This window comes from Rhipicephalus microplus, chromosome 6 (assembly GCF_043290135.1).
Source record: "Rhipicephalus microplus isolate Deutch F79 chromosome 6, USDA_Rmic, whole genome shotgun sequence".
NCBI classification, from domain to species: Eukaryota; Metazoa; Arthropoda; class Arachnida; order Ixodida; family Ixodidae; genus Rhipicephalus; species Rhipicephalus microplus.
This window is the reverse complement of record NC_134705.1, coordinates 4,284,234-4,307,802: the sequence shown is the minus strand read 5'-3', so window position 1 is coordinate 4,307,802 and position 23,569 is coordinate 4,284,234. Positions and strand designations below refer to the sequence as shown.

The 23,569-nt window shown below is 43.7% G+C and overlaps 1 protein-coding gene across 12 annotated transcripts in view; it reads right to left on the bottom strand.

Annotated features, from left to right (window-relative positions):
• The window catches only part of LOC119167769 (SH3KBP1-binding protein 1), a 433,186-nt gene that overhangs the window by 71,166 nt on the left and 338,451 nt on the right, over positions 1-23,569 (bottom strand). The window contains exon 16 of one of the 12 annotated variants that reach the window (XM_075865771.1): positions 20,761-23,563. The exons of the other annotated variants lie outside the window; for them this stretch is intronic. Coding sequence (XP_075721886.1) covers positions 23,534-23,563 — 30 coding nt within the window. The 3' untranslated portion in view covers positions 20,761-23,533. Of the gene's footprint in view, positions 1-20,760; positions 23,564-23,569 lie in introns of those variants that run through there. 12 annotated transcript variants of the gene reach the window in all.

Genomic DNA, 23,569 nt, shown 5'->3' with positions numbered 1-23,569 from the left:
CGTGGCCACTCGCCACCTTTTTTCAGAATAGAGAGGGGAAGGCATATAGCCTGTCGTCATGACACCGCCTACTTCGGCAACGTGACACGTTGTTCATGACTTGTCCTCAGCGCGCAGCCAACGACCGATCCCTCACACGAACACGAGTCATAGCGGTGCAATCAAGAAGCGAGGAGCATCATTCCCCTAGTGGTGAAATATCTCTTCATCGCGGAGGCTTTTGTTCTGGCAATAGCACTTCTCCCAGTAGTCTTGGGCTCTACAAAACGGCAGAGGAACACACAGGAAAATGAAAATGCGGACTGTGCGACTGAAACTGTATCCCCGCAGGGCCATGGCCCCGCTTCGTAGTGAAAAGAACCAACTGACGAGCTCAGTCATACGTGAAGGTCACGTCACTACGTGTACGACGGGGATTGGTCAGGCAATGGAAAGAGGCACAAAAAAAGAGGCACAGTAAAGAGGCAATGAAAAGAGGCTGTGCGGCACGCAGCGCTGTAATATTCGAAAAATGTGATTGGATGGAGTCTACTGTACAAGTTGGTGAGCTTGTTTGGTTGTTGTAAAAAAAAAAAAAGTCGAAGGCTGTTAACTGGGCATCATTTTGAAGCCCCCACATCTTTCCATTCTTTACTACCGTATTTACTTGCGTAATCCTCGCACTCGCATAATTCTCGCAACCCCCACATCGGCCGACAAAAATACGATTAATTATTTTCTTTGAGTAATTATCGCACCCCCGGAAATAGCGGCAATAATGTCGTCTGCTCGATGCAGCCACTGATGATGACAGCATGCACCATCTAGCGCCATCTCCTACGCATAGAGGTTACTATTATTGCACCGAGATTCAATTCAATCCAATCCAAGCCAAAGTGGCAAGTGCGCGTTGCAGCGTGATTTGTATGTTGTGTCTGTAATTTTTTTACGTTATGGGGCGATACGAAAGCTACATGGCTCCTTTCAAGTTGAAAGCGATTGATCATGCACTAAACAATGGCAGCAGGGCTGCCGGTAGGCCCTTCGGAGTAGATGAGTTTTGTGTTCGCTAATGGTGACGGCAGCTGAAAGTCACCAAACGTGTTGGGCCTTCCGTGTGCCTAAGACTGGTATTAACGGTAAACTTTATTTTTTGAGAAGGCAACTGCGGGCGATTCTGTTAAATGGCCATCAGCTCAATACTGACGTCCTTCGCTTACCTTTTGCAGACTCCTGTTGAGTAACGAACGCTACCGCTACGCCCACAATACCCACAAGCTTTGCGTACAGTATTCTAATTCTCGACTATTTGCTTGCGCCTTTTGTGTCTTAAATAAATCTTGCCTTGCGTTGAACCTGTGCTTTTATTGTTGGAGAAAGTCTTAAATAGTACTTCTCAAAGCTTGCTGTTAGTTGCTGGCATGAGAATCCCGACTTGTGGCCACTTCATTTTCTTTTTCGCTCTGTACGTTTTCGTGGAAAAAATTTCCACGCGTAATTCTCGCACCCCCCAACTTTACATCGGTTTTCCGCCAAAAAAAGTGCGAGGGTTATGCAAGTAAATAGGGTAAGTGCAAAGAGCCAATTTGGAAACCGTGCTGCCATGCAGCATCACCAAAGCTTGTGCGCCCACAAGCTTTGGTGATGCCCACAAACTTTGGTGATGCTGCATGGTCTCTAGTGCTCCACCACTGTGTAGTGCTAGTTTCTTACTATGTCAGGCGAGTCGATAGTTATAGCGCGAGAACAAAACGACGACACAGAGACCAGAAGAACACGAGCCCTAACTTCTACCTGAGTTTATCGCGCAGAGCCCGAAAATTTATAGAGGAGACAGTAACCATGTGACAAAAAACCATATGGCACAAAGAGCAGAACATGAGTAAGAGAAAAACAAAAACAACAGCACAGACAAAAGGCAAAGAAAAATCTATAAAGAAACGAATCAGAAAAGTAAAGATAATATAACTACTGGCGCGTACTGAAACCTTCGAGGAACCTTAGTTTCTTCTCCGACAGAGCCACGGAGGGCTTGCTAATGCAAGGCACTTGTTCGCATGCCATCTGCGCGGCCTCGACAATGACTCGGATGCGCTCATCTTTGTGCTTGTACAGCGTCGCTGTGTCCTTGAAAAGGGGCACACAATTGCACTCAGTGCTGTGCTGAGCAAGCAAACCATCTTTCTCGTTTCTAACATTGTTAGCATGTTCTCTCAGCCGATCGTTCAGACACCTTCCGGTCGTTCCGACATAACAAGCATTGCATAAAAGGGGGGTCCTATAGACAACTTCCAGGGAGCATGCCGCATACCTGTTTCTATGTGGAATTCTGCATTCCATTGATGACTGCTTTTTCAGGGGGTTTGTAGATTTGGTGAGGCTGATTAATTTGAACGGTGCCGAGAACAGGACACGAACTCCAACTCTTTTTCCGATTTTCTTGAGCCTGTGTGATATCTGGTGTTTGTATGGAATCACGGCTGTCCTTTCACGCTCTTTATCCGTGTTGCTCGGATTCTATCGCTGCCTCTGCTCTGCCTTATTAGTCCGCAGGATAGTCTCAGCAACGGAAGCGATAAATGCCTCAAGGAAACCCGAAGCCTTAAGCCGGGAAACTTGAGCTTTGAAGCTCGCAGATATATTGTGGGCGCACGACCTATTCAAGGCATTCTCAAGACAGGTTCGTGCTATGTCTCGCTTAACTAACTTGCTGTGAGCGGAAGAAAAAGGAAGTAGAGGTTTCTGCGCACGTGGTTCATAACACCGAGAGATGTGCTGTGAGCTAAAAAACACTCTTCCGTCCAAAAAGCGTAACTTGTCATTCTCGGGCATTTCATGCGTCAACACAAGAGGCTTTAAACAATCTTCGAACACACCTATCGTGTGAGTCGCAATCGAGTGGAACATAGAAGAATCACAATTTAGGAGAACCAAGAAACCATCCACGTATCTAAATACTTTGACGACATGCAAGCCTTCTAACTTTTCCCGTTGCTTTTTGCCTATTTTTGCCAATAGAAGATCACTGAGGAGAGGTGCTTTGTATGAGCCGATTGAAACACATCATCGTCGTCCTCCCAGACTACGTCCACAACACCCTCGCCCTAGGTCCGAAGTTCGCCGTCGACCGAGAGAGGTCCATCCGCACCCGAGCTTCTTTCAATGGGGCGCTCCGTTGCTAGCCGCGCTTCACCAGAGGATTCGAACAGGTGCATTTCAGAAGGCGTCGACGTGCTCCTACGGGCTAAGCCTACCAGCAACAGCCTTCCAGTGCGGAAGACGACCAAGTTTCTGAGAGACAATGAACTTTGTGTCGTGCCGTCAAATAAGGAGGGTGGTTTCGCCGTTCTTCCTAGTTGCTTGTACCTAGAAAAGGCGGTCACAGCTATCGCCTCTGTTTTCAAATGTTTTACCGACATTCGTCTGGATAGAGTAAAAACGCAGGCCAAGGAAAGGTTTCGTAAACTAGAGTTGAAACAGTTAGCACAGCATATTAGCAATAGTGACAAAAATGGGCTCAGCATATTTCTTTCTGCCAAAACACATAAGGTTGACATGCCCTTCCATGTCGTTGTGACAGAAAGTGGCACGTGGCAAAGGCTTGTTTATTTAGACCCATCTAAAGTGTCTAAAGATTGATGACCCATTTTTGATCAAAAACTTGCAGGCTCTGATAGAATTTTTCAAATAGTCAAATCAATCTAATCTTCTCGGTTTTTCAATTTACATAAAGGACCTATACTACTCTCTGCCTCACGATGTGACGTATTAGAATGTATAAGGGATAACAAAAAAACCTTCGGAAAATTGAACTTCCAATTAAAAACTGGCATCAGTGGGCAAGATTTTCTTGATCTGGTTGTGCTGTATCTTACCTCTACTTTCGTTCAATGAAATGATTGCGTTTATCTGCAGAAAAAGGGTGTTTCAATCGGCTCATGCATAGCACCTTTCCTCAGTGATCTTCTATTGGCAAAAATGGGCAAAAAACTGCAGGAAAAGTTGGAAGGCTCGCATGTCATCAAGGTATTCAGATACATGGATGATTTCTTGGTTCTCCAAAATTGTAATTCTTTTATGTTCCACTCGATTGCGACTCAAACAATAGGTGTGTTCGAAGATTGTTTAAAGCCTCTTGTGTTGACACATGAAATGCCCGAAAATGACAAGTGACGCTTTTTAGATTGAAGAGTGTTTTTTAGCTCACAGCACGTATTATGAACCACGTGCGCAGAAACCTCTACTTCCTTTTACTTCCGCTCAAAGCAAGTTAGTTAAGCGAGGCATAGCACGAACCTGTCTTGAGAATGCCTTGAATAGGTTGTGCGCCCACAATGTATCTGCGAGCTTCAAAGCTCAAGTTTCCCGGCTTAAGGCTTCGGGTTTCCCCGAGGCGTTTATCGCTTCCGTTGCTGAGACTATCCTGCGGACTAATAAGGCAGAGCAGAGGCAGCGACAGAATCCGACCAACACGGATACAGAGCGTGAATTGACTGCCGTGATTCCATACAAACACCAGATATCACACAGGCTCAAAAAAATCGAAAAACGAGTTGGAGTTCGTGACCTGTTCTCGGCACTGTTCAAATTAATCAGCCTCACCAAATCCACAAACCGCCTGAAAACGCAGTCATCAACGGAATGCAGAGTTCCACATAGAAACAAGTATGCGGCATGCTGCCGGGAAGTTGTCTATAGAATCCTCCTTTCATGCGGTGCTTGTTATGTCGGAACAACCGGAAGTTGTCTGAACGATCGGCTGAGAGAACACGCTAACAATTTTAGAAACGGGAAAGATGGTTTGCTTGCTCAGCACAGCACTGAGTGCAATTGTGTGCCCTTTTTCAAGGACACAGCGACGCTGTACAAGCACAAAGTTGAGCGCACCCGAGTCAATGTCGAGGCCGCGCAGATGGCATGCGAACAGGTGCCTTGCATTAGCAAGCCCTCCGTGGCTCTGTCTGAGAAGGAACTAATGTTCCTCGAAGGTTTCGGTGTGCGCAAGTAGTTATATTATCTTTATTTTTCTGTTTCATTTCTTTATAGATTTTTCTTTGCCTTTTTTCTGTGCTGTTGTTTTTGTTTTTCTCTTACTCATGTTCTCCTCTTTGTCCCATATGGTTTTTGTCACATGGTTACTGTCTCCTCTATATATTTTCGCGCTCTACGTGATAAACTCAATTGGAAGTTAGGGCTCGTGTCCTTCCAGTCTCTGTGTCGTCGTTTTGTTCTCCCGCTATAACTATCCTCATGCCATACCAACTAGCCCAAGCTGCCACACTTCCAAGTTAGGCGAGTTGGAAATTACACAAAAACTGGCCAAACACTAGCCAAGTGAGTAATAATTACAAGACATATCATGCCAATAACAACTAAATTTCACCATTAGAAGATTTGAGGCTACAAAGTACTGTAAAAAAATCAGAAACATCTTGCTATTGATGGTCCTTTGTTATCCTTAAGGGGGCAGACTGATCTTAGAGATTTTTTTGTTTATTTCTTTAGTGATTTTGAGCAAACTGCACAGGATTATGCAGTTTTTCCCGCTGATTTCAAATATTTAATTAGTTTTCCTGCTACTCATCTTGTTCCTGAGACAACATAAGTTCACCCTCTATTGTATAAGGCCGCCATAGAAAAAAAAGTGCTTAATTAAAAGTGATATTTAAGATATGTCAACAAAAAATAATGACTAAATAGTGAAAGTATGCGGGAGTTTTTTGTTTTTAGGCCTTTTTCGGTTATTTTACAGAAAAATAAACTATTCATTTTCAAATGCAGTTGGAATTGTCTTACAATTTTCATGAGTAATTAATTAAAAAGGCTGGTGCTCTTGAATTCTGCTCCCATATTTGTATTCCACACACGTGCAGGTTTCCGTTGCAAAAAAAAATTATTTTTGTACCTACCTTAGCTGCAGAGATATCGAGGCCTCAAAATTGAACAGTTGTAAATTTACTTTTTTGAGAAAAATGGAAGAAACAGAAAACACAGCTTCTTTAAAAAGCAACAATCGTGGTGCGCATGTTTTGCTATCCTCATAAAGGTGCTCATAAATTCGTAGCAGAGCTTCCAACACAGGTGCCGACAAATGATAAAGAAGCCTCAAAGTCGGTTCCCCAGTTCTTTGCAGGTTCACCATTTTTTTTGCTGGTTAACTGCACCAAGAATCTGGGCAGTTAGAATGACATTACAAAAAATTACCACTTCCTGATGTGTGAAAATTTGCGGAGAGATAAAAAAATACTTGGAGAAACCATATATGTGAATTTTAAAAAATAAATTTTTTTGTCACTTTTTGGTCTCAAAGACCAGTCTTTCCCCTTAATAGGATTTGCCACAAAAAATTGCCAGTTTTACCAAAATTACATATTTCTTTCTATTGCTTTCACAAGTTTATTTTCTTCACTTTCATGACAACAATAATCAAGGTTGTAATTAAACACGAAATAGGTTAAGAAGCCTCGAAGTCGGTTCCCCAGTTCTTTGCAGGTTCCCGATTTTTTTTTGCAGGTTAACTGCACCAAGAATCTGGGCAGTTAGAATGACATTATAAAAAATTCCTGATGTGTGAAAATTTGCAGAGAGATAGAAAAATACTTGGAGAAACCATACATGTTAATTATATATTCCTTAATATCAGCATAAAATACAGTCAGACCTGCTTATAACGAACCTCCATATAACGAATTCCTCGACATAACGAAGGTTTTCTTATTTCCCACCGTTGCCCCATAGAAGGACAAGGTAGCTATTAAAACTAAAAAAGCTCGTAGTTTAGAGATGCCTAGAAACTGTCACCCGGCTGCTTCCAATTGCATTTTGCATGATTAGGTCACAAAAGCCAATATAATCATGGTTCCCAAGTTCTCATGATAGAAGAAATCATTCTAAAATGAATATATTTGCCACACAGATGCACTTGCATTTATACCCTTAAAATGTGTTTTTCTCAAGATCAATTTTTTGAAAACATCTAGAGTTTGATTGATTGATTTGTTAGGTTTAATGTCCCAAAAGCACCCTATGATTATGAGAAATGCCGTAGTGGAGGGCGCCGGAAATTTTGACCCTCTGGGGTTCTTTAGCGTGCACCAAAATCTGAGCACAAACAAACACTGTGTTAGTCACTATAGAACTGATTATATATTCCTTAAAATCAGCATAAAATACAGTCAGACCTGCTTATAACAAACCTCCATATAACGAATTCCTCGACATAATGAAGGTTTTTTTATTCCCCGCCGTTGCTCCATAGAAGGACATCTATTTGTGACCTCTATGTAACAAAGTAACAGTGGAAGACAACTTTGATGTAACGAATTTTCCCCGCGAACAATCTAGGAATTTTATTCTGCATTTTGGTACAAGCAAGCATCTTCCGCGACTGCCCCGCCACCTACGAAGCGCGAAGCGGCGGCGGTGCGCATGGTGCACCAGGCGACAGCGATCGCTCGTTATTGGGCGCGTGTGGGTGAGCGCGAGGCGGCTGTGTGCCCCCTACCTCACGAAAACAAACAAAAAAAACTACTTTTGCGCTTTCACAGCGTCACGCTTTTAGTTAGCGTTACATATGGGGAGCCACACCGCACATGGACAGCGCTTTACCGAATGGACAGCGCTTTACTGCGGTGTCTGTGTCGTTCGCTTTACATTTTCGACGCCATGCGCGCGTGAATAGTTTCACTGCGCGCGCATGGTGTGGCCCCCGACGACGTTCACCTTTGCTTTTTTTTATTGCTGCGATAGCAATTATATGGACAGTCTCGGCTGGTTTTCTGCTGTCGCCGCTACCATTCACCATATACGTATGTATATAAATGAAAACTCAAGGAAAAAAAAAAAAAGCTGCCCGTGCATGGCACCCAGTTCGTCACAATGCGCTGACGCGCACTTATCTCCCATGCCTACTTTGCCCTGCGGATGGGGGAGGGGGGGTTAGATGCTTGTGCGTGCGCGCTTATCCTTCGGTGAAGAGAATCGCGCGCCTTCAACTTTGACTGAAACGATTGCGTTTAGTTGCCGCGCGCAAAAATATCACTTCACCGCTCGCAGAACAGGCACCGTTTGCAAAAAGAGTGCGCTTTTCAAACACAGAAAAGTAACAACTGGGGCACATTGTTGGTTCGCACTCATATCTGTACCTATGATTGCATTTCGTGCGCCGTTTTTGTTTTGTAAACGTTGTTAGTTCGCTCTCGTCCAGTGTATGTTGTTTTTTCTTGCGTAACTTGTGGGGGAGCAGCATGCTAGCCGTTTCGATCTGCTTGCCATTCTCAGCATTATTTCCAAGTTGTTGCTATCGCATTGCTTTGCCTTTGCGGTGCAACTGTGACTTTTCTTAATTTTGGACAACCGTGTCTTCGCCGCTTAAGGGATGTCAGATTAGGCGCTGATGGAAACTCTCCGAGACCACGGTGACGGCGGATCTTCCGAGGTCGACTCGTCACGCACTTCCGTCTTGCGCCGCGCCGCGAGTTCACAGTAGCTTCCGCAATTAGCGGATAAGTTCCAGCAACACGACGGCACGTGAAATGCAATGCGGCGCGTTAAATGCAATGCAATGAACGCGACAGCGAAAAATTGTTATGTTATAAAATGTAAGGCTGGCAGCCAACTTTTATGGATCAAATATAGCTGGAACTTCTACAAAATGCTAGTGTGAGCAAATACGGCCTCTCAATGGAGAAGTGCTATTTTCACACCGTCCCTTCACAATGAAACCGCACTGATAATCGCTGAGATAGCAAGCGCGCCAGCTATCGCGACCACCCCTAAAATTGAAGTTCATAATTGATACTCAAGCGATCCCCCCCCCCCCCCCCCCCCCGCTCCTCCTCTCGCATTATTTCATGTTCGTTTAGGATGAGTGGTTTACTTTCTGCTTGAGCTTGAGCATTCAAAGGCAGTTCTAACACGCCGGAGATGTTATGCACTTTCTAGGTGATAGGGATGGGCCGACTCATTTGATCTTTGCTTCAGCAGTGTTCGCTGGCTTTTACCCGCTCGTGAAAGTTTCGATGCGCGGGGGCATGTTATCAATTTTCATTTGTTACGAAAAATGGCAGCGACGGCAAAAACCCGTTGAGAGTGTCCATATAATTGCTATGGCAATATTAATGCAGTTTTTTATTGTACATTAAGTGTTTTGGTTTAGCGCTACCTTCAATCCCGCTTTTGTTTGATTTGCACATTTATTTTCCAAATTTTTGTACCGAACCTGCACATAACCAAATCCTCTTTATAACGAATTTTCCGGGAATTCATCAATTTTGTTATATCCAGGTTTAACTGTATGTGAATACCAAGAATTTCAGTGCCCTAGGCTACAGATCAAAGAAACTTTTTTTGCGGTAGCAATTGTACGACAATCTCCACGAGATTTCGCCGCCAGCGTCGGCGTCACTCATCATATATGTATATGTATCTATATATATGTAAATGCAAGAAATAAAAATAATCGAGAGAAATACTCCGGTGCGCGGAATCGAACGTGGGACCTTTGCATCGTGAATGCGAGGCGTTAACTATAGAGCCACTGAAAAGAACCTCTTTGAACGTTCAAATGGCAAGCTATTTATGTCTACCACATACCGCTGTTCACAGCCATCTCGGGGGGGGGGGGGGGGGGGGGAACTATCGTGTTCGTAGCATTACCAGCAAGATGGTGCAATGATCGCTGGTAGCATTACCAGTAATGATGGTGCTTAATTCCTCTTCGTAAGATGAGCGCGCGTCGCCACATTGTCATGACGTGGCGGTGCTCAGATTTGGGTGCATGTTACACGAACCCCAGGTGGTAAAAATTTCTGGAGACCTCCATTACGGTGCCTTTCATAATCGTATGGTGGTTTTGGGATGTTAAACCCCACATATCAATCAAATCAATCGATGCAAAGTCTCCGTTTGCGAAAAGGGTGAACTTTTCAGACACAGTGACGTAACAACTGTGACGCTTATTCACGTTCATCTATACCTGTGAGTGCGTTTGATGCGTAATTTGTGCTTGAGAAACACGGGGCAGGTTTCGATCTGCTTGCCATTCTGCGCATGACCTTCTAACTTGTTGCTATCGTGTTTATTGCTTTGCCTTTGCAGCAAAGTTGTGACTTTTTTTTTTCGAGTAGCATCTCTCCTTAATAGATAGATACTGTTGTGTCTAGGCAGTGCATGGCAGTGGGGAATCTGAGGGGGGTGGGCAACTCGGTGATCGCCCCCTCCCGCAAGGCCACTTGCTAATCACCTCCACACCTTTTCGACAAAAATGTTTTGGCATGTGGAAGTTTTTTAGACCACTCCGAAGTGACCGGCACTGTCAGCAGCGACAAAAGCAACCATTATTTCTACCTTAACGGGGGATGCGATTCGGTAAATAAGTTGCATTTTATCTGTAGCCTTGGGCAATGAAACTTCTGTCGTACATATAAGCTTTTATGCTGATTTCAAATATGTGATTGGTTATACAGTAAGTCGCAGAGTTTTACAGCCAAAGCTATAATGAGGTCACAACTCGGATCCCGCACAGCGCCGTCACTGTCCGCCACCGCCGCCAGAGTAGGTACCCACATCGCACGAAATCAGAAAAAAAGCTAGTACCAATGACACAGTGGGGCTCGAACCCGGATCTGTTGGGTGCCAGCCCAGTATTCTGCCACTGAGCCAAGCCAGTGCTTTTGAGTTGTTGGCAAACTTGCCTTAGGCTGAGTTGATGTCAAGAAAGCAATCACATTAATACGGTTTATAAGCGTTCTGAAACAGCGAAAGAACAACCAGTCGTCGCACAATGCAAACAGCGTAACGAGTGGGTCACCCAATGCTCCAACCCATTACAAAAGCTTGCTCTTGTTCACCTATTATCTGTGGCACATACGCACTTCAGGCTTAATTTCTCTTGACCATCAGCCACTGCATGAACAATTAACATAAAATTCTTTGCAAGTGTTTAGCAGATACGCTTCTCAAAAGAATGATAAAAAAAAGCATCCAGCATACCAGCCTACTACACAAAAATATTTATTATTAATGCCATAGTGGGTTGTCAAGCAAGTGGGCTTGCAGCAGTTATCCAAAAAAATTGTAATGTGAGAATTCTTTAGAATCCTCATCCCATACCAATTTCCTGCTTTAAAGTTGTGATAATTATACACTAAAATCTCACTATAACAAAGTTGCATATTACAAAAAAATAAGTTCATTTATATCTGAAAATTTAATATAAAGGTTATCCGTAACACTGAATCTATTGCAAGACTATCTTACATTTACTTTATTACAATTGATATTTCGTTGTATCCGTGTTAGTTATAATGAGGTTTGAGCATACAGGTGAAGTTCAAAAAGAGATAGAATATGTGGGCAAGATTTCATTTCGATCAGGCTTTCAGAAGTACCAAAAACATGATATCCATACTCAAGATGTTTCCCAAGAATGGATCTTGAGAAAAACATATTTTGAATGTATAAGCAAAAGCTAGCTCATCTAGCGGAAAAGACTTACTTTTTAAGATAATTTTTTTTCATCGTAAGAGCTTGGCAATCATGATTATTTCAAGCTTTGCACAATTTAGCCTGTGCATTGCTTCATTCTTGATAAGACAATTATGAAATACCACACCGCTTTAGTAAGCCCCTCATGCGAAATGCAACCGCAAGCAGCCAAGCGACGATTTCCAGGGGACTCTAGACAATGGGCACTTTTTAGTGTTTTGATAGCCACCTTGTGCTCTGTCAAAGTTACTTTAAGTTAAGTTACTATCTTCAGTTTTTTTTGTCATGAAAGTAGAGAAACTATAGTTGGGTACAACTTAAGAAGGCAGTGGCATTTTTCCCTCAAAGGCGGATGTACACGAGCCTCTACCGATAGACGCGCACTTCAGGTAATGTCATGCCCCGTACTACACTCTAGCCGCGGACCCAGCCGATAGAGAACATGCCTAACATGGCCGCCCTCGCTTCAAATTGGGACGAGTCCCGTTTGCTGTGTGCGTCTCCATTCGTCAGAGTGAATTCGAATTATATGTGGTGGTCTGTCATGTCCGAAATATTATTGTGAGCTTACGATACACAATTTGTGCCACAAGTGTTTGTTCTGAGCCGTGAGCTGGCGAAGAGAGATAGCGGCGAGCATCGGTGACGCTGGGCTGCGCCTTGTCTGGAAACAGGATCCCGCGGTGATACACTAATGCAAACAAACATCGTGCGTGTTTCTTTCATGGTGTTTTGTTTGCGCCTAAGTGAAGTTACGACGAGGAGAGTTCGCCAAAGCTTAGTATCTACTGTGAGCGGCGGGTGTGTTTGCGCACTGTGCCTCTGCGTTTCTCGTCGGACGTGGCGAAGTCAAGGAGCAAAACTATTATCAGGATAAATGAGAAAAGCGTGCGCGGATGAAACTAACCTACGAGTTTATCAACAGAAAATATTCGAGACAACAAGTTTTAACACAAAGATTCGTTGCTGCCAGCTGAGTGCAAAAATGACCAATAGGCAGTGTGATAAGATTGCCGAGCGTCAAGCAGCGTCGTTCGAGTGTTGTGTACTACGATCGATCGATTGCTTTCCACCAATGCTAAGAATCAATGACTAACACGCCCTGCTTCAGAGGATGTCATTGGATTATTGTTATAATTGGGAGCAGTGTTTGTTTCCTTAATGTTAGCCTCAGTGCTAATCTCAAATTGACCTATACACTGGTGCCATTACAGGGGAGCTGGGCACGAATTCGTACCATTGTGTGGCTTAGAACTCTTCGCTCACTGCACGAGCCAGCTGCAGAATGCCTACTGTTACACAATCGCACATAAGTTCTGCTGCCAGCGCTCGACTTGCTTTCCCACAACACAGCTTAGCGCTGCTTTTCGATTGTTGTGATATGTCGTTACTAAAAGGTTCCTATGACAGTGAAGGCAACAGAGCTATTATGTACATTAAAAAAGTAAGATAAAATAAGCATAGCTTTTTGTGAACTGACTCCTAATAGTTCTACTCGTGTCTGCATTAAATTTGTGTGCGTCTTTGTGTACATTTGTTACTTTACTTTTTTGTATTTTAGGTTTTTTTCCCGCTCGTGTTTGTTTGAATGTGTGTGAATATGTGAGTGCTTTTATGTCTGTATACGTTCATTCCCATATCTTTTTTGTTTGTTTCTGCAAAGCATGCTGCAGCCACATCTTTCTTAATTTCATTAATAGGTTTAACATTGTTGAGCACTTTCCCGGTATGTAAATATGACAACAAAATGCTAGCATAGTTAATCACGTTATAATTTGTGCTTGCATTTTCGTTACTTGCCCAAGTCCAAAGTTAATCATGTTAATAATTGTACTTGCATTTGCATTATTCGCCCAAGTCAGATTAAAAAATTAAAGATTGCCTATGACATCATTTCAATTCTCAGTACAATATGTTAACAGAATCATGAAGTGTGCTCTGACTACTGCTATTTAACTATGAGGCGCGTCACATTCGACGGTGGCTGCCTTAACCAGCATTTTGGGCCTTACTAAGCTAATGACGTTTTATGTTTTTTCTCTTATTTGCATTACTTGTGTGAGCCAGATAACCAAAATAAACAATCCAACAACATGAATGTTCTTTGGCATGCAAGCTGCTAACAGTTGCTGTCAGTTTAAAGTTGACTACACCTAGTTCACAAACACTGGCTATGACAACACTTCAATTCTCAGTGCAGACTGGTAACAGAATTATAAGGTGTGCTTCGACTATTGCTATTTAGCTATGTGGCCCAACAGAATTGACAGTGGCTGCCTGAATGAGCATTTTGGACCTCGCTAAGCTAATAATAATTGATATTTGTTCTCTTATTTGCATTACTTGCGTGAGCCAGACAAGCAAAATAAAGAATGCAGCAACATGAATGTGCTTTGGCATGCAAGCTGCTAACGGTTGCTGTCAGTTTAATATTGACTACTGCTATTTCACCAACACTGGCTATGACAACACTTTAATTCTCAGTGCATTCCGGTAACAGAATCATAAATTGTGCTCTGACTACTGCTATTTAACAATGAGGCGCGTCACAATCGATGGTGGCTGTCTGAAGGAGTATTTTGGGCCTCGCTAAGCTAATGATGCTGATAAGCGCTTCAGTTTAACAAAGTCTTCGTTCGTGTTTCACTAACGTTTTCATTCGCCAGGAAATAACAACAAAAAAAGACACACTAATGACACGTTCATTTTGATAAAAATTTGACCTCCTCTTTAAACTGTGTTTCATGTAGAAAATCACCATGTCATGAGCTTGCATAAAGAGTTAAAGATGAAGATACTGGATGATAAAAATGTACTCATTGTGAAATCACGATTGTGAGATTGGGCTGCAATGAAATGTAAAAAAAATGAACTCTTAGCCAGTGGCGAAGGCCCTTAGCCCTCTCCCCTTTGTCCCTTTTGAAATTCTCAGAGGAGGTGTTTCACCGAAAATAAGAAACGAAAATAGGTGTTTTTCTAACATAGTCGAGGTCATCTGCAACTGCAAAGGCCCTTCTGCCTTTGAAAAAAATTTTTAGCTATGGGTCTGGTAAGAAACATAGTTTATTTAGAAAAGTTGGTTGCTGAATGGCTGCGGCGATGGCGTAGTGGTTAGAGCATTTGTCTCGCATGCAAAAGATCCGTGGTTCCAATCCCAATGCCGCCCAGTTCCCAACTGGATAAAAAAAAAATCTGCATGGTGATGGAACTGCATTGAGAGGCTTAGGGTGCGGCCTAACCGGTAACCACCGCCGGGAACGCACTTCCTCACCAGAGAAGGATTGGCCCCCTGGTGCAGTATCTGGCCACTACCTCCCACATGCATACGTCAATCAACTCACGGCCCTCAGTACCCAGCAGCTGTGAAGCAACTGACCACGGCGGCGGTCAGATGTGAAATGCAGCAGAGGGTGCTAAGAATCTCTGAATCCGGACAGACTGCCATTGAAACCTGAACTTGGCAACGTGTAACGCTAGAACCTTATCTAGTGAGGCAAGTCTAGCTGTACTATTCGAGGAGCTAGAGGGTGTTAAATAGGATATAATAGGGCTCAGTGAGGTTAGGAGGACAGATGAGGCCTATACGGTGCCACAGAATGGACATTCTTTGCTATCTGGGCTTGGCTGACAGAAGAGAACTGGGAGTGGGGTTCCTAATTCACACAAACATAGCTGGCAACATAGAGGAATACTATAGCATTAATGAAAGGGTGGTACGTATCGTAATTAAATTCAATAAGAGATACAAGATAAAGGTGGTACAGGCTTACGTGCCTACATCCAGCCATGATGACGCTTCAGTTGAAAGCTTCTATGAAGATGTGGAATCGGCAATGAGTAAGGTGAAAACACAATATACTATACTGATGGGAGACTTTAAAGCAAGGGTAGGGACGAAGCAGGCTGGAGACGAGGCAGTAGGAGATTATGGCATCGGTACTAGAAACGCCAGAGGAGAGCTACTAGTCGAATTCGCAGAACGCAATGATTTGTGGATTTTGAATACCTTCTACTGAAAACAATGAAACCACAAGGGGACATGAAGGAGCCCTAATGGAGAAAATAAAAGCGAAATAGACTTTATAATGAGTGCACACCCAGGCATTGTGCAGGATGTGAAAGTGGTTGGCAAGGTACGATGCAGTGACCATGGAATGGTATGGTCTCGAATTCGCCTAGACTTGAAGAAGGAACAACAGAAATTAATACGCAAGAAGCCAGTCAATAAGCTAGCACTGAGAGGGAAAGTACAAAAATTCAGAGTCTCGCTTCAGAACAGGTACTCGGCTCTTAGTGAGGAAACCAACCTTAGCGTACATACAATGAATGATAATCTGACGAGTATCATTACGGATTGTGCAGTGGAAGTTGGAGGCCACGTAGTTGGCAAGACACTGGCAACCTTTCCCAGGAAACAAAGAATCTCATTAAGAAGCTTCAAATCATGAAAGTCTCAAGCACAACAGACACAACAGAACTGGCAGAGCTTTCGAAGTTGGTTAATAGGCGTAAGGTATGCGATGTAAAAAGGTATAACATGGAGAGAATTGAACACGCTCTGAAAAATGAAGGAAGCGTCAAAGCAGTGAAGACGAAACTTGGGATAGGCAGAAATCGCATGTATGCACTAAGGGACAGAGAAGGCAAAATAACTACCAATATGTATAGGGTAGTTAAAATAGCGGAGGAGTTTTACAGTACAGTAGCTGGGACAATTACGACCTCAATACTATAAGAACTAGCAGTAACCCAGATGACACCCCACCAGTAATGATAGAAGAAGTAAGAAAAGCTTTGGAGAGCATGCAAAGAAACAAAGCTACTGTTGATGATCAAGTAACATCAAATCTGCTGAAAGATGGAGGACAGATTGTGTTAGAAAAACTAGCCACCCTGTTTACGAGATATCTCCTGACGGGAAGAGTACCAGAGTCTTGGAAAAATGCTAACATCATCTTAATACATAAGAAAGAAGATGACAAGGACCTAAATAATTACAGGCCGATCAGCTTGCTCTCTGTAGTATACAAGCTATTTGCAAAGGTAATTGCTAACAAAGTAAATAAAACATTAGAATTCAATCAACCAAAGGAACAAGCAGGATTTCGAACAGGCTACTCAACAATCGACCACATTCATACTATCAATCAGGTAATAGAGAAAAGCTCAGAATATAACCAACCACTATACATAGCCTTCATAGATTACGAGAAGGCGTTTGATTCAGTAGAAATATCAGACGCCATGCAGACATTGCGGAATCAGGGCGTCGATGAAGTATATATGAACATCCTGGAAGAAATCAACAGGGGATCAACTGCTACCATAGTGCTTCATAAAGAAAGCAACAGAATACCAATCAAGAAGGGTGTAAGGCAGGGGAACACAATCTCCCCAATGCTGTATACCGCGTGCTTACAGGAGGTTTTCAGAAGCCCAGAATGGGAACAGTTAGGGATAAAAGTTAACGTAGAGTACCTTAGTAACCTGCGCTTCGCCAATGATATCGCATTGCTGAGTAACTCAGTGAACGAAATGCAACTCATGATTACGGAGTTAGACAAGGAGAATGGAAAGGTGGGTCTTAAAATGAATCTGCAGAAAACGAAAGTAATGCACAACAACCTCGTAAGAGAGCAGTGCTTCGAGATAGGTAATAGTGCACTTCCCATTGTAAAAGACTATGTCTACTCAGGGCAGGTAATAACCGCGAAGCCGAACCAAGAGATTGAAGTAACTAGAAGAATAAGAATGGGGTGGAGCACATTTGGTAAGCACTCTCAAATTATGACAGGTAGATTGCCACTATCCCTCAAGAGGAGGGTGTATAACAGCTGTATCTTGCCAGTACTTAGCTACGGAGCAGAAACCTGGAGACTTACAAAGAGGGTTCTGCTTAAATTGAGGACGACACAGTGAGCCATGGCAAGAAAAATGGTAGGTGTAACCTTAAGAGACAAGAAGAAAGCAGAGTGGATCAGGGAACAAACGGGTGTTAAGGATATCATAGTTGAAATCAAGAACAGGAAATTAACACGGGCCGGGCATGTAGCGCGTAGACAGGATAACCGCTGGTCATTAGGGGTAACTAACTGGATTCCCAGAGAAGGCAAGTGGGTTAGGGGAAGACAGAAGGTTAGGTGGGCAGATGAGATTAAAAAGTTTGCGGGTATAAATTGGCAGCAGCAAGCACAGGACCGGCTTAACTGGTGGAACATGGGAGAGGCCTTTGTCCTGCAGTGGACATAGTCAGGCTGATGATGATGAAGATGATGATGATGAAGCTAATGATGTTTTATGTTTCTTCTCATATTTTCATCACTTGTGGGAGCCAGATAACCAAAATAAACAATGCAACAACATGAATGTGCTTCGGCATGCAAGCTGCTAAATGTGGCTGTCAGTTTCGTGTTGACTGCTGCTATTTAACCAACACTGGCTATGATAACACTTTAATTTTTGGTTCAATCTACTAACAAAGCAATAAAGTGTGTCAAACTCGAAAGTGGCTGCCTGATCCTGATTGGCTTTTTGAGCTCACCAGTGATGATCACAGTTAAGAACAGTGTTTAAATTCAAATATGCCAGCATTGAAATGTGTTTTTATGCCACTTCTCAAATCGAGCGTGATGTGTGAGAGACATTCCTTATCGAAATTGAGCTTCTATGAAAAGAATACAATATAAATAGAACTGCTGATTTGTTTGAGACATTGCGGAATCAATGGTTGCCTCTTGCAAACCCACCGGCAAAATTTGGTAAGTTTAATAAGGGCTGTTTTTTCATTAATATGAAGCCGCTATGCTTCGTCAAATGGCTCAATGTTAGAGAACTCGCAGTCGTCGTTGCTTTCATCAGTGTCATCTTCACCAAGCTGGATGATGGTGGGTTGAATGTGCTCACTCCCAGAATCGTTAAGTCTGAACTTTACCTAGACATCCATCATGTGCTGAATGTTCTTCCTTCGTTCTTCCGCCGTTACCTGCTTAATTTTATCTCTCAAGATGGTGTCGACCGTGGACAGCTTGAAGACTCCATTTTCTGCAGCGACACCATTTTTGACCTTAGCCAACACAAGCTCAGTGTGATCAAATTCGTAGTGGTACGACGGGAGCCTGAGTACAATGCAACCGGCCCTTACAGCTGTGTTGTCTACAATGTAGCTCAGAAAACGTGAGTTTACAGATGCCACCAGCTCAAGCAATTGCTTTTTTATTATCCTTTTACTGTAGGTGATGTTTTTGCTTGTGAGCCACTGCTGTATCTCTTCCTTCTTTCAGGCCGTCGGCAGGAATTTCTCTTCACGCCGACAACGGTAAGGTGCATTGTCTAAAACAATGACGCTACCAGCTGGCAACTTCTGCAGAACGTCATTGAACCAGCCCTGAAAGTGATTGCCGTCTATTTCCTTGTGGTAGTCGCCTGTCTTTTGGCCTTGGAATACAGGTAAGCAGTTGACGAAGCCATCCTTGCTGCCTAAGTGCGGTCACGATCAGGCGCTGACCTTTCCCAGCAGGTTGTTTTAAACCCGTCATCAGGCCATTTGTTCGAGCGAAGACGCGTCCGCGCTTCTGCACCACGGTGTCTGTCCACAAAATCGACTGAGTTTGTCCCGCCATGACCCATGTCTCATCCAAGTAGAAGATCTTTTGTCTTTACGCCCGTTAATTCTCCCCGCCACGGAGATAGCAATTCTGCCGATCGGTGGTGTCGTTACGGTTGATAAGCAGCGAGTTGCAGCTTCTCTTTTCATGCTTCAACAGACATCGGCAAGCAGGCGTCGCACAGTACACTGCCTTAGTGAGGAAAGCTCCATACCCTCCGAGAACTTGGCAGTTTTCTTCACGACCGTCGGTATCTCATTGCGACGAAAGAAATACTGCACACATGACCTCAGCGCGCACAACGTGAAGTTTTCAAACTTTGTGCTGCGTCTTTTCTCCTCCGCATCGCGCGCCTGCTTTGGCGAGGGCTCGTCAGTTTGCCAGTCGAAAAATACAAAGCTTTTTAACTTCCTCTCTTACCTTGAACATAGTCCTTTCGCCGATACTGAGCATGTCGGCGACAAACTTGCTCGTGTCCTCCACACTGCGTTCAGGCTTCCTGTTGTGCCAGTACGTGCAGCAGTGGAAGATCATGTTGTGTGAATCGCTGTTCAGGATCTGGCTGTTCTTGTTTTTGCTGAAGCTCCTTGGAGTGTGGCCATCAAGGCGATACAAGGCTCGTGCGCCAACAAGGGATCACGTTCCGATGTCATCTCACTGGGCTCCATAGCAAAAAACTTGCACGGAACAGAGTAATTCAATCATTAGAGTTGCAAAACTCCCCATGTATCGAAATCCAAACACGTCATTGGCCCCCTTGTTGTGATTGAGCAGATTTTCGCGCCACCTGTTGATCAGCACGCCCACTATTAAACACATATTTGTGTTTTGTGTTGCCGCTCCCAGCTGACGCGAACATCGGCTGACTTGCGAAAAATTGGGCCAACTGCGTGTCCGGATTTTAAACGCAGTTTCGCAACTCGTATAATTGATTAACTCTGGCATAGAATGTCGTGCGCCAACATGCGCGAACTCACGAGGTTGCAGGTTTGCAACCGAAAAAAAAAAAAGCCCAACACAATGCAAAAAAAAAAGCTTGTGCAAACACACAAAAAGTACGTACGAATCATATGCTATGAAACCAGCGACTGCTTTACAATTACACGCCCTGTGCTGTCGATCTTGCTCCGTAGCAGAGGACGTACAGCGTTGTAGAAGGCACTTCTCTCGTGATCTGGCATGTGCTGTAGCATTTACATCATCAGAACTTTACCAAAGCATTCATCAGGATACACAAATCTCATTTATATGAACAAATACGCGTTTTAAAAGCAGTCACAATTTTTTGAGCGAGACTATTTCTTTAGTCCCGAGCAAATTGGCTGCTGCGCTTCGGTTATCTGGGCGGGTACTTTCCTGCCTTCTTAAGTTGTACCCAACTATAAACTTGTAAAAGCAAATGAAAATGAAATATATGCTGTCACAAACAAAGCCTAAATCACACATGCATCTATTCGAAAAACCACCTCCAACTGTCTCTATTTCCAACACTCAACCCTAACCTTCTCCCAGTACCGATAATGATGATGGTGCCATCAGGTAGAGCCCTCTCTCGGCGACCCTCACAGGTCTTCCCCCCCTCGATGATGTCTCCCCCCCCCCCCCAGGTGATGTGTAGCCACCACTGCACATCACCGGCAGCGTCATGGTAGAGTGTCAGCTGCATGTGCCACATCGTGACGACGCCCCATTTATTTATTTATTTTATTTATTTATTTCGGAAGTACTGCCCGCCTCACACATGAGGCCTTAGGCAGGGGTGGGTGATACAAAAAAGGAAACAAATATGAAGATACAACAGGAAAGGAAATACGTCACGTTGAGCTACACCATCAAGAACTAGTGCATCAAAATAAAACGCCAGTACTTACACAATTGTAGTGGTTTATGCGTACACGTACAAAAAAAAAAACTATGATGACAAACATCTGCTCCTACAGAACTAAGAAACAAACATCATATAATGGTTAAAAATCGGCAACATTTAAAAGTATACAACGCATTGATATGAAAAAAGTGATAGAAAGTGGAACATAAATGGAAGCCTGTTCAGGATGCGTGGCGGAATAATAGAGGGCGAAGCGCAAAGAAAGATCAAAGTCAAGTGGGTTGCTGGTGTTTAAGTTTTTCCATGAATGACTGAACGGTTTCGCAGTTCACCAGATTGGCAGAAAGAGCATTCCAATTAGTGACAGTGCGTGCAAAAAATGAGTTTTTAAAGGCTTTTGTTTGACAGGAATATTCCTTCAGTTTTTTCGGATGCTCGGAACGAGTTGATCGGTGGTGAACCGTTTTTATGTACGCGTGCTTGTCTATGCGTAGCTTGTCGTGGTAAAGTAGAAACATGTACTTCAATCGACCGTGTTGCCGTCTTGCCTGCAATGTATCCAGGTCAGCTTTTTTTAACAGTTCACTGGGTGACGTAAGAGCACTGTAGCGATTATATACAAATCGGATTGCTTTTCTTTGAATCATTTCAAGTGTTTTAATATTTACTTGGCTATGAGAGTCCCAAACCACAGATGATTACTCGAGGATCGGATGGATAAAAGTTTTATTCGCAATTAATTTAAATTTTGGGGTGGATTTGCGCAAAGAAAGTCTTAGAAATGTGAGTTTCTGTAAAGCTTTTTTTTTCAATGTAGGCAACATGCTAATTCCACTTAAAGTCTGCACTTAATACAACCCCCAAACATTTATAAGTTTTAACAAACGATAGTTTTTGACCATTCATGGAATATGAGTGTTTCAAAGGAAGCCGCTTGCGCGTAACAGTCATAGCTACCGTTTTCTTTTCATTAATATTCATTTGCCACACTGCACACCAAGAAGATATTTTTGTTAACGCTGCGTTTAAAAAAATCTGGTCATCTGCACTTCGTATTTCCTGATAAAGAATATAATCATCTGCAAATAACTTAATAGAAACTGAGATATCATTGGCAATGTCGTCTATAAAAATTAAAAAAAGAAGTGGCCCAAGCACAGAGCCCTGAGGGATTCCCGATTTCACCAGTCGTCAATGAGACTGGACGTTATCTATAGAAACTATTTGATTTCGATAAGAAAGGTAGGCCTCAATCCATGAAGTTAACGTACTGTTTTTTAGTATAGGTTCAAGTTTCGCGAGAAGTTTTCGATGCGACACGCGACCAAATGCTTTTTCGAAGTCTAGGAAAATCATGTCAATCTGGCCTTGCCTATCTAGAATAGCTGCAAGATCCGCTAGGACGCTAGGACGAATAGCTGCTTTAAGGTCCACTAGGACGAACTTATTCTGTCCAACACGTCTGACTGCGCGAAAGAGACGGGAACGCCAAGGTATGATCTTCGAGGAGAAACCTTTGGTGGCATCGCTGAGGGAGTGGCTTTCAAGCAGAAAGAGATCATCCTCCTGTATTGTCAGTGGCTGCCTGTGCAAGTCGTAGCGGGTCTTCTGGGCGTGCCACATGTGGTCCTAGTGTGCCCTGGAGAAGTCAAGCACCTCCTGTAGACACTTGGAGACGTCAGTAGCGAATTCAGGGTATGTTGTTGCCGGCGGCTTCACGATGTCCTTGGCTTCAGCCTGCATCGATGGGGCTCTCAGCTCCTGGCTATAACACAGGAAGGCAGGCATGTATGGGGGACCGACCACACATTCAGCCTTGCGCATGGCCAGGACAGTTTCTGGGATGTGCTGGTCTCAGTCTTTATGGTTAGAACAATAGGCCCTAAGGCACTGTTTGATAGTGCCATTGTGGCGCTCCACCATTTGCCCAGCAGAGGGGTATGGAACTGTGTGCCAGTCTTGGATGCCCCAGTGTTCAAGGAGGCCCTTCTACAGCCTACTTATAAAGGGCTTTCCATTGTCACTCGAAACCGAGACAGGTGTGCCATGCATGCAAAAAAACCTGCATCATGCAGTCCACCACACTCTTGGTGCTTGCTGCTCGTAATTGGAAGAGTTAGATAAACTTGGTGAACTTTTCAGCCACCACAATAAGGTACTGGTGGCATTGAGGTGTCATAGGCAAGGGCCCAATTATGTCCACGTTGAGCCATTCTATGGGGGCAGTAGCCTATTGGCTGTCCATCAGCCCTCCTGGCTATTGGCGGTGGGCTTTGGTGCTCTGACAAACCTGGCAGCATCCCACATACTTGGATATGTCTGGGCGCATATCCAGCCACACGAAATTCTGAGAAATGTGTTTGAGGGTCTTAAAAAAGCCAGAGTGGCTTCTAGTTGGGTGGTCATTCGATAGTCGCAGGACCAAGTTTCGGAGATGGTTTGGTAGCAAAGGTACTTTCCTGTTCCCTCGGTGCTGTACAAGCAACCCAACCTTCCGTCTCGGTCGTCACTGCAAGGTCTTTCATAAAAGAGTGATCACTGTCAGTGGGCACAAGCTTCCCTCCTTTCATAACAGTTTGTAGTTTTGACTGTATGTGGTCCTGCTCTTGTTCCTCGGCGAGGAGACCCAAGTCATTCAAGACAGTCGTGTCGTCCATTTCAGATGCTGCAA